Here is a 13,017-nt window from a genome sequence, read left to right on the forward strand (position 1 = left end):
AAAAACGTGCTTATTATAATATAGGCAAAATAGTATCTTGGATTCTCTACTTCTACACAAGCTTATGATGTTTTATTTTTCACAAAGTATATTTTTGGTAATCTAATATTATTAGTTTCAGATGAGCTTATCATTAAGCTAAAATGATACTCCTCTGATCCTTAATATAGGACCTAATTCTTGAGTTAGTTTTGGTCCCAAATATAAGACCCATTTCTCATATTTATAAATTTTTTCTAAATTACCCTATAGATACTCCCTCAACCATAATCAAGTAGAAGAGGGAGAGGAGTATTAAGAAAGATGATTATGGTGTTTTAGGAAAAATGTGTCACTTTTATTAGAATTAACCAACTTACCTAACTTTCTTAATCTAATCAAATTAGTTAAATAAGTCTTATATTAAGGACCGGAGGAGTATTTTTTATCATTCAAATTTATTTTTAAAAATTTAATGTATATGCTAATATTTTTTAATGTTGTGTTTTCATAAAATTAAGATACAAAATAAACCTGGCATAAATTTTATTATATTATCATTTTTTGGGGTACGCTTGTCTGAATCAAAGGCAGATCATTGAGTTTTGACCATAATAGGCGGAACCACTGTGTCAACCATTACACGTCATGTCAGCATTGCTGTAGCAGCATGTTGTAATAGTAGTTCACTGTTCCTAATACACTTTAAATTTTATGATTTAGAAAATATCTTTTTTGATTCATTAATGTTAATGTGAACATATGATTTAAGCTGTGCGGGTGGATTATCAAATTAAGTATGCATTAGCATTCTGCTGATGACGACAACATAATAATGCCATCGAGGCCGTAATTTGTCAACCCATTATTATGGGATGAATACTAGATTGATGGGTGTCTGTCAATTGTCTCTTTTTCTGACCTTATTTAATATGAGGAGGACATTAATATATTTATTGAGCAATCAATTTCTGCAATAGCTTCATCATTAATTGCATTCTGTGAACTAACAAGCTATGGAGGTGTTTGGAGGACTGAAAAAAGTGTTTTTACGGAAATTAAAATAAAAACTTCTCTTATATATTGATTTTATATATCATAAAATTACTTTAAAAATTATAATTTAATTTCCACTCAAATATTTCATAAATAACTCTTCAAAATATATATGACCTCATCTTACTCCGATAACACTAAATTAAATAACTGCTCTTTTTATTCTTGATGTAAAAACTATTTAACTAATTTATAAAAACTAAAAAAGTTAAATAAATTATTTAATTCTCATAAATGTGACATGATCTTATTGAAATACTTTTATGAAACATTAGATTAGTTTTTAAAAAATGATAAATATGTAAGAGATAAAATTGATTAGAGGCCTATATTGATAACTAACATAAATTTTTCAACTAGGTTTTATATCTAGAATATAATACATGCCAGGGCAAGAGAATAGACACTCAGGCGTCATCCAATGAGCTTGTAACACAGAGAGGAATATTGGGAATAATAACACTACCCAATTATTTCCAACCAGTTAAGTGGAACTATTCCATTATTCAGATATAGATGGTTTAACTGGCATAAAATTAACGCCCTGTTATAAATGGGTCTTTCTGTGGTTGTTCCTGTTGCTATAATTGTTTCTGGAATCTTTTCATGTGACGGAAATGATCTGTCTTTCACTAATGACACGATGCAGGTAACAGTAAATTAAATGACACAGATACCGCAGCACTGGCTAGTTAAAGGAAATACATACACTGCGATATGTTTCGTTGCACTTTTTTCGCCTTTCTTTGTTTCTTTCCCTTGCTGCGTAGCTGCTTTGCTTTTATCGAACTGTGACCTGGTTTTTTGACTTTAACAAGTCTTGATTAGGAAAATTAGGGTTTTCTCAACTTTTATCTCATTCTTCTCGCAATAATTTTCTTGGAAGAATAAAAGAAACTGTAACTGTGTCAGGTCTAGACATGCATGCAAAACCTGCATTACATGTTGTTCCTTTAATAGGTGGCTGTACTGTATAACTGAACAAAGCGGTCCAGCAAGAAAAATAGAAAAAATCAATTATAGAACAAAAGAAAACCAGCCAAAAAAAAAAAGTCTCCCACACACACATCGCAGGCCAGCTCGTACCATTATTTATTTTCTCCTTTTCCTTCTGTCTACAATATATATATATATATATTTATATTCTGGGATTGTAGAACCACTGTCCAGATAAACCCAGGCCAGAGCACAAGAGACCAAGGCAAGGTGGAAGAGTAGCAGAGATAAAAAGTAGAAACATCTCTCGTGCAATATGGAGGGGTTAAAAATCACTGTCCCTCTGCAGGTTGAAGCACCGTGAAAGACTCAAATGGTGACTATACCAGCAATGAAAAGCACTATTCATGTGGTCCTATCTATATATGGAGAGTGGGACTGATACGTTACCCCCCATCCCTTATTTTTTGCAATTATTATGGAAAGAATAAAGAGAACAGGAAAGAAAAATTAAAAACAGCTGCCAGCAATGATAAGAATACTTTGAAAGCTTCTTAAATTATGACCGAAATGGCTCATCATCAGAACCAACGTATTGTTTACTTAACTGCTTCAACAGTTATGATAAATGCAATCATAGAAACGGCAATCATATTCATTTCACAATAACAACTAATAGAAAAAGGGCAATACATGATTAACTAGCTAATATACTGTTATAATTATTATAGTTAACATGTGAGGCTCAGGTTTTCAGAAGTGTCTCTCCCCCATATCCAGTTGTGTATGGGTGAGACATTTGATCAACCTCACTTTTTTCTTTGACACGATTTAGGTCAATCATAGAGGAAACTGGCAGAGACTCAGCCTTCTATTTATATCTCAGCACAATCCATTAGACTTTTCAGTTCCCTCCCCCTGGTCCAATTTGGCTTTGCTTGTTTCCATCCACCTTTAGTCCAAAGTGAATGTGAGGGAAATGTGCCCACTGCACCCAGAAACGACACACATATTACGGGGTAATAAAATCCAGACAATCAACCAGCATATGTAAGAAACATAGGATTAAAGTTATTTGTTATAATGAACTGATTATTCACACAGCACCAGTTGAAAATAAATGTATATATCTCACTTTAAATTGACAAGTGAATCTTGAAATGTGTGTGTGTGGGTTTGTTTTGTATAATGGGTGCACCAACTTATTATCATGGTGAAGAGGACGTTATACAGTAAAGGAACTATATATATATATAGTACTTCCCGTGTCTTCCTTTTCCTTTTTCCTTTCTTACTGGTATGCTAGCTTGCTAAGCAAAGTATATGATGGGACGTCACTAAACTGGAAGATTCTAAAAAAGATGCATTTATGTGTAAAATTTAAATATTCTCTGCATATATGAACATGGGAGATTGGGGACTATCACCATCAATGATAAGGGCACAGACCCGATGTATGCAGCTAGCGAAGAATGCCTGAGAGACTATTAATTATAAGGTGATGCACATGCAGGTGGAGAAAACACAACATAAAGTTTTCACATATATAATCTTACGTGCAGCGTATTGATGCCCTTAGTCGCAGAAAAGAGTTAGAGCCTGCTTATATATATGTACTATAGAGATATAAAACAATAGTATAATACATCAATATAATGACTCGTTAAACAATGTCAGGGATGTAAGGTTTCATGATAACTATATATGCAGCAGTCAACAATATGTGTAATAAGTATATATTTTTATGGTAGAGGTCGTTTTCTGCTGTAATACTACACAAAAGTGAAGAAACTTTGGCTAACTTGTGACCCTTGTTCTATTAACTTAGGTGAAGAATATTATTTTGTTGTGCACAGTGCACCAAAACCCTACATAATATATACTGTACATGAGAAATATTATGTTTTTTCCCCCTTAATTAATACTTCCTAGAACCAGTTAAGGAATTATATTACGTAAATATATGAATCTTCTGATGAGGCCTACCGCCCCTTGTGATAGTACGATTTAATATCCCTCTCTTGAACCAAGGAAACAACATACAACACACACATGCGGGCACTTTCTCTCCTTAACTATGAGGGAAAAACTTACTTAGCATCGCATATATATGACGTATTCATTGAAAGAAGACTCGCTAATAATATACACAGGACTTTGTCTAGCTACGGTTCTCGATAAATTAATACATTAATCTCAGGTTGAGCGCCAGGCACTCCCTTTGATCCTATATTCAAATCTTGTTGGAAGCAGCGGATTCTTTTTAGTATATATGATTTGTCTCCACTGGAGAATACATAAGGTGAAATATATCGTAGTACTTTTATGTTTGATCCATTAATACAGACAAAATTAACATTTGAAATTTGTTACTATGTACGACTTTGGATTATGACAAACACATGAACCTGGAGGTGGTGGTTTTATTACTGCGTCTTTTGTCCAGAGTTTTAAGATGACTTTGATTTAATTAATACTACTTATTTAATTTAACACTTCTGTTTTTGGCCAACCTCAAATAATGATGTTGTTTTCCTTTTTGTTATATTCCTATATCTAGTTCATCTATATGAGAATGCTCATGAAGATGTATATGCTAAAAATTAAAACAAATGCAATTTTGTTCTTAACAAATAAAAATAAACTTACATTTTTTGCTGCTGTGCTAAAAGCCTCCCTGTGGCTGATATCAGGATTACTAGCCTTAATCCTTTGGATTTCCTCCCTGCAAAACCATAATAAGAAAATTACAACTTGTTCCTTTGTTTTTTCCCCCCTCTTTCGACTGGCATCAGATACAAGATGAAGATATAGCAGTATATGTGAAGTTAACTCAAATAAAAATTTTTTTAAAAAATAATTACTTACTTAATGAACCGATTATAAGCAGAAGGAACACGTTGTCTCTTCTCAGGAGCTGCAATATTGAATTATTGATCATAACTAGAGCATGAAATTTAGAAGGTAATGAAGCACAAAATACCAAGTTAGTAGTATATATGTCTACATATATAGATATATATAGTACACATTAAATAACTCAGCATAGATACTTTTTTCCTTTACATCAAATGGGATTCATTTTGAACTAATGTTTTGACAAGCGCAGGCCCCATAAATAGATCACTGCACTGGCCGTGGCATGATCATTTACGTCTCATCTGTTTACCTGAGAGTCCTTTATGTGCCCTACCATTAGTCGCTTCTCTTTATTTTTGCTGTTATATATATTTTTCCTCAAATTGTCGCGATTTTACTTTTAAAAAAAATTCACATTCCGTCCCACTGAGAGAAACTCATGATATGTTGTACAATTATCTATCATTTTCAGTTTACCTCAGCAAGCTTTTACGGTAAGTGGAATCTGTAACTGTATAAATTGATTTTACATATATATGAGATACGTTCTAGGGCACAGTAATCAATTACAGATGGGTCAATTTGTTTTTTTATGTACGATCACCATCTAGGGGGGGCCATAGCCATATACAGATCTGGATACCCTTTGTACCAAAACAGAAATTGGATAATACTCAGACATTGATTCTCCACTCTTGTGAAAACTAGTTTAATGACAAGTGGGCTCAACTTGGGTTGTTCTGCACAGTTGCTTATTAACATATGCCAGTTTGTGAAATGGGTCTTAATTAGTGTCTTTGTCCTTGAAGCTCCTGGGTGTATGGTTATGCACCATTCGATGCAAAAGCAACGCGTGATACAAAAAACAAAACTTCAAAGGAAATAGAGAATGGCCCTAGTGAGCACCGCCTCAGTTATGGACCACAAATAATCACACAAGGTTGTTAAGCAAGACTAAATAGGGGCTCCATTGTGTAGTAAACAATTGTCTATGTTAATTTGTTGTTAATTCATTCAGCTAGAACTGTGGTCTATAGATGACATGGTAGACAACACAGCCTACTTCAAAAAAATTAAAAAGAGAAAAAATTACAGAAGAGAGTGACTCACGGCGAATGGGAGGAATCCTAAGTTGCTCATGCTCTACCGATTCAAACGGGGCTAACTTGCTGCATTTTGAGGATGATCCCGGATCTTTGTTACTTGGTTCCTCAAAAGTCAGATGCTGTTTCTGTGACTTGTAGCAACAGAATAGAAAAGTTAATGAAAACACACCACTCTCACACAAGCACAAACTAACTTATATATATAGATGTTCTTCTTCCCTCTTCTTTTCAATAAAAAGGAATGCAAATCGATTGCACAGAAACACTGAAAAAAGAAGTAACATCCAGCTATCCATTACGCCATAAAAAGGGAGCCCAAAAGAGTCTGAAAAACCTGAGGGTGACTCTGGTGAGGAGGAAACGCTTGAAGTGAAGCACCCACGTTAACTGAGAGCAAATTGGCACAATGCCCGCATCTAACCGTCACTATGGTCAGTAAGCTGTTGCATGGAACACTAACCTGCCAATACCCATTTTGGAATACAAAACAAATCATCACTCGCAGTAATACTAGAAAACCACAACGATTCTCTCTCTCTCTCTCTCTCTCTCTCTCTCTCTCTCTATAAGACACAGACACGAGATTTTCTCAGACGATAGAGATGTAAGACTAACACAGTTAAGCAGTGGGAAGGAACCAATATATAGCAACTAAAGTGGATGTGTCTCATCCCATCAGGTTCTATATCCGGTTTATTGATGAGTTTTTATTCATTGGCTTCTTACATTATTATTTGACAATCCAGAGTGTACCTAAGAATTATACTATCTACACATACAACAACACAAGCGCTCAAAACTCTATAAAATCATGCACGTGTAACCTCAAATTTTGGGATTTCTAACAAACCCTTCTTCAAATTCCCCATATATCATTTTCTGAATCATTACTATAGCCACAGATCAGCGAATTTGAAAATATAGTTGCAGGGAAGCTTCCACATTTCCAAGAAAGGGGCTTGCAAGAACTAGTAAAGTGATAAGATGAAAACAGAAGGAAAAACAAGAAACGAAGTTCGGAAGAGAAACCGACGAAAGAAGTAGTAGATGATGATAAAGAAGCTTTCTTTTTCATGATTCTGAGAGGTCATGTTGCTTTTATGGGCTAAGAGAGTGAGCACTTCAATACATCGCTCGGCCAGCAATAACATCAGGACCTGACATGAGTAATAACTAAGAGGGCTAGAGCTTATCTAACTTTGAAATTTTAAAAAGTTAGCACTCTCACGATGCGTAGTCTATGACTTTTTGAATTATCTGACACTGCAAGGCAAGATGATAAAAGAAAGAAACAGTAGGGGTGAAAAGGACTTGACACGAACGGAAACCATAATTAAAGGCCAAGAACTGAATACCATTAGCCCGCTCACCTATATTCGAATTAAGACACGTACATATGGAGAGAACCCAAGAAAAAAGAAAACAAGAGGGAAGCATCATCATTGATGTAGATTAAATATTTCACTGCTCTTTTTTGCTACGGAGAGAGGGAAATAAAGATGGGATCCCAGCGAGTGCTTTCTCAAAAGGAGTAATATCACAGAGATGTTATGATAAAGAGAGAGAGGGATCGGTAAAAATTTTTAAAATGGCTAGCTTAACTCCTGAGATTTTGTGTAGATAGAAAGAGAAACACGGCTTTGAGTACCTTAAGGAAGCAGAAGGGTATAGGATCGTAAACACAGAAGCTTTACTTGCTAAACCATGACGAACTGAAATACCAACCTTCCTTCTCATCACTGAAACGGAAGGCATTTGAGGAGAGAGAAAACCATACTGCGAGCCATCACATGGACTCCCTATACGGATTCTTTGTAACCACAAAGGACAGAAAAAAACAAAGAAGATGTTGAAAAACTTAAACAGCAGTAAACTTTCTTTATACTTTATATATATATATATATTTGTATATTCGTTCATCCTGCTGCAAAGAAGAAAAGTGGGAGGAAAGCTTTACAATAAACGGAAGAACCCTAATCCCTTTAGTAGCCCTAGTCATAAGGGCTCGCAGAATAATACTTTGTGCTGTCTATAAAATTTAGGACATACGTGACTCGTAGCTTCTTTTAGTGAAAGATCGAAAAGTGTTTTTAGGTTTTGATTTTGCATTTCTTACCTTACACCGTATGTATGTAGTTGGGATTAGCGGAGCAAAAGCCAGTTGCACTTTCTCATTAAAGATAAGATACGATTCAAAGTTCTCGGTCTGAATTACATGGGTAGTAGTAAATTAAAGAAAATCACTTCTAATTAATGGATTCCAACTCTTATATGGGGAAAGTTACCCAGAAGAACACAGACTTGGCTTTTCTACGAATCGGGGTAACAGGTATGCATTTCGACATATAGTTCAATTATCATTCTCTCATGTACATTCATAATTGAACAGAATTTGTCTTTCATGGCTACCCAGAACAGCTCGTTCCTTTACAAATCTTAGCTGGATGCCGTAATAGAACTGATGAAGGACGAAGCGGCATCATGAAAAGCTAATCAGAAGAACATGCAATTGAATTAAAACACAAAAATGGTGTGTGTGTGTGTGTGAGGGGGGGGAGAGAGAGAGAGAGAGAACAAAATATAATTGATGAGAAGGCTGTACCGCTAGAATGGTGTTGCAGAAGTTGCAGTGAACATAACAAACACGTTCGGCTGCCATCATTTCCATTGACATTTTTTCTCTTGTTTTTTATTTGGGACTGAATAATCTCTGGGCTTCTCTAAGAGTAGAACTAGATTTATAAGCAGATCACAGTGTGAGAATTCCTCAACTGAAAGAAGAAAAAGCCGAACAGGATCAAGAAGAAAAACAACAAAAGATCAACAGTTCAGAGAAAAAGATAGAAGAAATTAAAGAAGTTCCCCGAGAGAGAAAGAGAGAGAGATGAGTACAAAAATCTGAAGGAAGAGGATGGGATGGGACTAGTGAAGGGTGATGTGAAGCGGGAGTGATGTGAAGTGGGGTTGGGGCTAGTGGCTTGAGATTGATGAAGAAAAGATGGATTATGGGAAAGTTGAAAACTTGTGTGTGGATTGGATATCTGAGAAATAATAATGTGAAAGTGTAATTTGTGCGCGTGTGGGTGAGAGACAGAGAGGCAGAGAGTGGGGGAAGCAAGGGGGTGTGGATGGTGATGAATGATGCGTTATGATTGAGAAAATGAGTGGGTGGGAGTGACCCATCTCTCTTACCATACTGGCAGCTCTCTGTAGCGGACGAGGGGGGCGAGATATTAATGCTTGGAATGTTATAGGGATTAGAGAATTCAAAAGACACAGAACATAACTTGATTCTCTTCTTATTATAGGGATCCGAGTCAATAATCCTTTGAATTTGTGCCATTCATTTCTTTGCTTGTCACAGTCAGCCTAAGATTCCATCCTACTTATCTAAATCAGCATCTAATCATTTTTCTAACTACCTATCAGTTAATGATTTGTTACTTTTACTGATGAATCTAGTTAAGTACGTAGATTTTGAAATATGGGTATATCAGTAGAACGAGGATAATTAACTGGGGACCAACTTGGAGTCTGATGTTTTGCGTGACAGTTGGGGGGGCGAAATGGTTTTTCTAGGTTGTAGTTTTCCTTCAGTCACTTTACTTCTTCTTCCCAAAGATTTGAACTTTATTATTATTATTTTTCTATTGAGTCTACGCCTTCACAAGAGAATCTTGTTTCAAATCAAAAAATGATCTCAGGTGATGGGGAAGTGCTAAATAAACAAAATCAAGCTGTCTTAATCAGGTTATTCTGAAGCTTCTTTTGGGTTAATTGCATGATAAGTCAACAAAGCGCAGCGATGAGATTACTGGGGTACGTACTAATCATGACGTTGAAAAGACTGCGAAAATAGCATGTAATTTGAAATTATAATCAGCTTAATCTTGTCCAGTTTTCCGTATTTGGGTGATCTCTTTGTTGTGTCGTATTTGCCCAGGTGATCACTGATTAGACATTTTCCTGTGCGGTATTCACGTATTTCCCAGAAAGACGTCTAGGTCGGATTTCTCTCTTACTTTTAATTTGGTAGGATTAACATTTTCCCTTCTAATTTCTTTCCTTTCCTTTCCTTTTTTATTTTATATTAAAATGTCTTTATTATATAGATAGTAAAACTCTACGTGAGCACTTCAAAAACGATCTTGCATTCCGAGGATAACATATACCTCTTTAATTTTTTAGGTATATAAAAATAACATGCACATATTGTTAACACATATGCAAACGTTATTTATGGATAAATTTGATTAAATTTTTGGTATTCTAAATTAAGAGCCAGTTGTTCTACTTTTTATTATTAGTCATTGATCATTGAATTAATTAATTAATTAAGGTAGTGAAAGTTAATTAGGTGCATAATTTAACAGTTTAACTAAAACGGGATATTTGAACATATGGATTTCACCTAAATTGTCGATTATTCTAAAATAAGCACCCCGCCTGACTTTATCCAGTCCGATGATTAATCAAAGAGGAATTCAATTAACTCTCGCTTCTTGAAATGGGAATGCTTTCTTGGTATACATTATCATTAAACATAGAGATTGATAACATATCATCTCTAAAAAGAAAATAAATGGCTAGCTAATTGAGACTTATAAATTAATCCAAATAAAATGATTACATCTAGTGGGAAAAAACAAAAATATCTTATTCTTCTTTTTTGTGTGTAAACTCACAGTTTTTCCGAATCACTTTGGATTTGAGACTAATTTCTATCAAGCTGAAAACATTAAAGTTGAAACTTTTTCAACAAGTACATTTCCCAGGATTTCTTGACTCAATTAAAACTACTCTCTAAACATTGATCCAATGCAATTCTGACATTACAATTTTAATTTGATTAAAACTAAGTCCCTAAACCTTAACTCAATACAACTTAGTATTCATAGTATTAACATTTTAAAGAATTGTCCCTAACGTTCACAAAACAAATCTTGATAGTTTTATTTTTTAAAGTATAGAGGGACTAACATTTTAAATAGTTAAAATCATAAAGACTAAGTTATATTGAGTTAAAATTTAACGATCAAGTTTTAATCAAGTAAAATTTATAGGGATATGAATTGTATCAAAACAAAGTTTAAGAATTGAATTTTAACCGAATCAAATAACACCAAATGATTAAATTTACCAAATACGAAATACGTAGATTGTTTCCAAAGAATGTCTTTATATATGAACATGTGACTTTATTCTTTATACCTCTCCATTATTATAATGAATAAGAATATGATTAAAGGTTACCATCATGCAGAGACGGGAAAAAAAATAGAATTTAATTTTTAAACTAATCACGATGAAATATTATGACAAAGATTATATATGAGGTTATTTGACTGGGGCACTACGAAACTTTTAACTGATCAGAGCTTTCCAGATGCAGATAATAACTAACCCAGCATCCATATGGTGTGATTTAACCATGCAAAAAAAGAAAAAGAAAATACAGTAACTCTCTCAGTCGATTAATTAAAAGTTCATAACACCCACCAACAAGTTGTTCAAAGTGGCATTATAGCCAAGTAAGAAGATAAATATAAGTTCAAATTTCAGAAAATGCACTTATCGAGAAAACCTTAATTTTAACCACTCTAAATTAGGAAAGAATTAGTTTTGAGTCCAGAGTGTGATTTGGAAATATTCCGGATTCACATCGGAAGAAAATAAGTTCTAACAATCATATATTGATTTTAAATATATCATTTATATATTTTTTCCTGCCGTCAACTTTAGGTTGGCCGAACTAAAATCAATTTTATGTATTTTGTCGGTTTGTGTGTGAGATCACAACTCAGAAATGGGAATAAATGGATAATTACGGTGGAGGCATCACTTGATAGAATGATTCTCGGAGACAAACAAAGACGGGAGAGACTTCTGGTTGATGATATGTTAGGCATCTTTCAATACGATAAGTCGTCGTCTGTTGGGTTAGACGTGTCGGAGACTTCTCTAACCCTAACCCTAGCCAAACGAATCATATCATATTTTTATTTTTTATTTTTTATTGTTATTATTCTTCATTCTCTCCTGCTTTTTTATCTCTTATATTTGCGTTTTTGAAGTACGTTTTTAGCATCTATTTCGTACCAGATACGCATAAGAGTTAGTCGACTAATTTGAGGAGATTAAGAAAAAAAGTTAAGTTAGTTATTTGTAACAAATAGGTGTTGTTTTTCCTAAAATATTCTTGCTAATCAAGTGTATTGGCTAGACTTATTATTATTAGAAGGACTTCCTTGAAAAAAAGTACATAAATTTGAGAGACAAAGTGGATTGGGGTTTTATATTTAGGATCAAAATAAAAGTCAAACAATGTTTTATATTGAGGACCGGAGGTAGTATATAGAATACATGATGTGATATCATGTGATGTATTTTAAATTTTTAGAATATGGGGGCATAGAATATCGTGTGTAAATCGTGTGTACACTCTCCCCACCTCTATCTAACACGCACAAAAAATAAAGTAATGCGTGAAAATGAAATTCACAAATTGAGTTCTTGGTCTCGAGTTCAGAACCTCCAAATTAAATCCTCATGTATTTACCATGAAGGCTAAATTTGTTGGTTCACAAAGTGAGTTCTGAAGGCATATATTTCAAACATAATACAAAGAAGTCGCCAATAAATTAAAAGGGCATGGCTAATGGTCATCAATCTGGTTTTGTTCTATCTACGTAGACGGTCATGCGGCTTTCTATTTTATTTTGTTCTCGTAAACATCCAGCTTACAATTTATTCACGACTATTAATTAATCTTATAACACATGCAAGATAATAACTTTAACTATATGATGTGTTATTTTTCAAATTTCGTACAATTTAATTGCCTCGACCTTTATACATTAATTTTACCAGTAGAGATATCGTGTCCATAATCTTTGCAAAGAACGAGGATAAGATCAGTCATTATTTAAGGGAAAAACCATTGTGTGGTATGAAGAAGAGAGAATATAATTATAAAAAACTCCTTTAACTATATACATACAGTGAATCACAAGTTTCAATATAAGATATGGCGACAAGTTGCATACTGTTCACTTGTCATTGAGTTTTTTTTTTTTTTGTA

The 13,017-nt window shown here is 34.1% G+C and overlaps 1 protein-coding gene across 1 annotated transcript; it reads right to left on the reverse strand.

Annotated features, from left to right (window-relative positions):
* Nucleotides 1-2,501: 2,501 nt before the first annotated feature.
* LOC114762886 (putative axial regulator YABBY 2) lies at nucleotides 2,502-8,789 on the reverse strand. The gene is made up of 6 exons (XM_028952483.1): nucleotides 8,539-8,789; nucleotides 6,271-6,396; nucleotides 5,941-6,061; nucleotides 4,840-4,888; nucleotides 4,621-4,696; nucleotides 2,502-2,959 (listed from the first exon to the last, which is right to left on the reverse strand). Exons 1-6 carry the CDS (start codon nucleotides 8,608-8,610, stop codon nucleotides 2,876-2,878), a joined length of 528 nt encoding a protein of 175 aa, XP_028808316.1. The 5' UTR covers nucleotides 8,611-8,789; the 3' UTR covers nucleotides 2,502-2,875.
* Between the last annotated feature and the right edge of the window lie 4,228 nt (nucleotides 8,790-13,017).

Source organism: Neltuma alba, unplaced genomic scaffold, assembly GCF_004799145.2.
Source record: "Neltuma alba isolate B1F8T4 unplaced genomic scaffold, ASM479914v2 tig00011245_pilon, whole genome shotgun sequence".
In the NCBI taxonomy this organism is placed as follows: Eukaryota; Viridiplantae; Streptophyta; class Magnoliopsida; order Fabales; family Fabaceae; genus Neltuma; species Neltuma alba.

Bases quoted from the DNA above. Each gene is read 5' to 3' on its own strand.
- LOC114762886 (XM_028952483.1), bottom strand. From the start codon at position 8,610: ATGTCAATGGAAATGATGGCAGCCGAACGTGTTTGTTATGTTCACTGC. The intron at 6,397-8,538 runs GTACAGCCTTCT...GGGTATTGGCAG, and splicing joins TCTGCAACACCATTCTAGCG to GTTAGTGTTCCATGCAACAG. The intron at 4,697-4,839 runs GTAAGTAATTAT...ATGGTTTTGCAG, and splicing joins GCTTATAATCGGTTCATTAA to GGAGGAAATCCAAAGGATTA.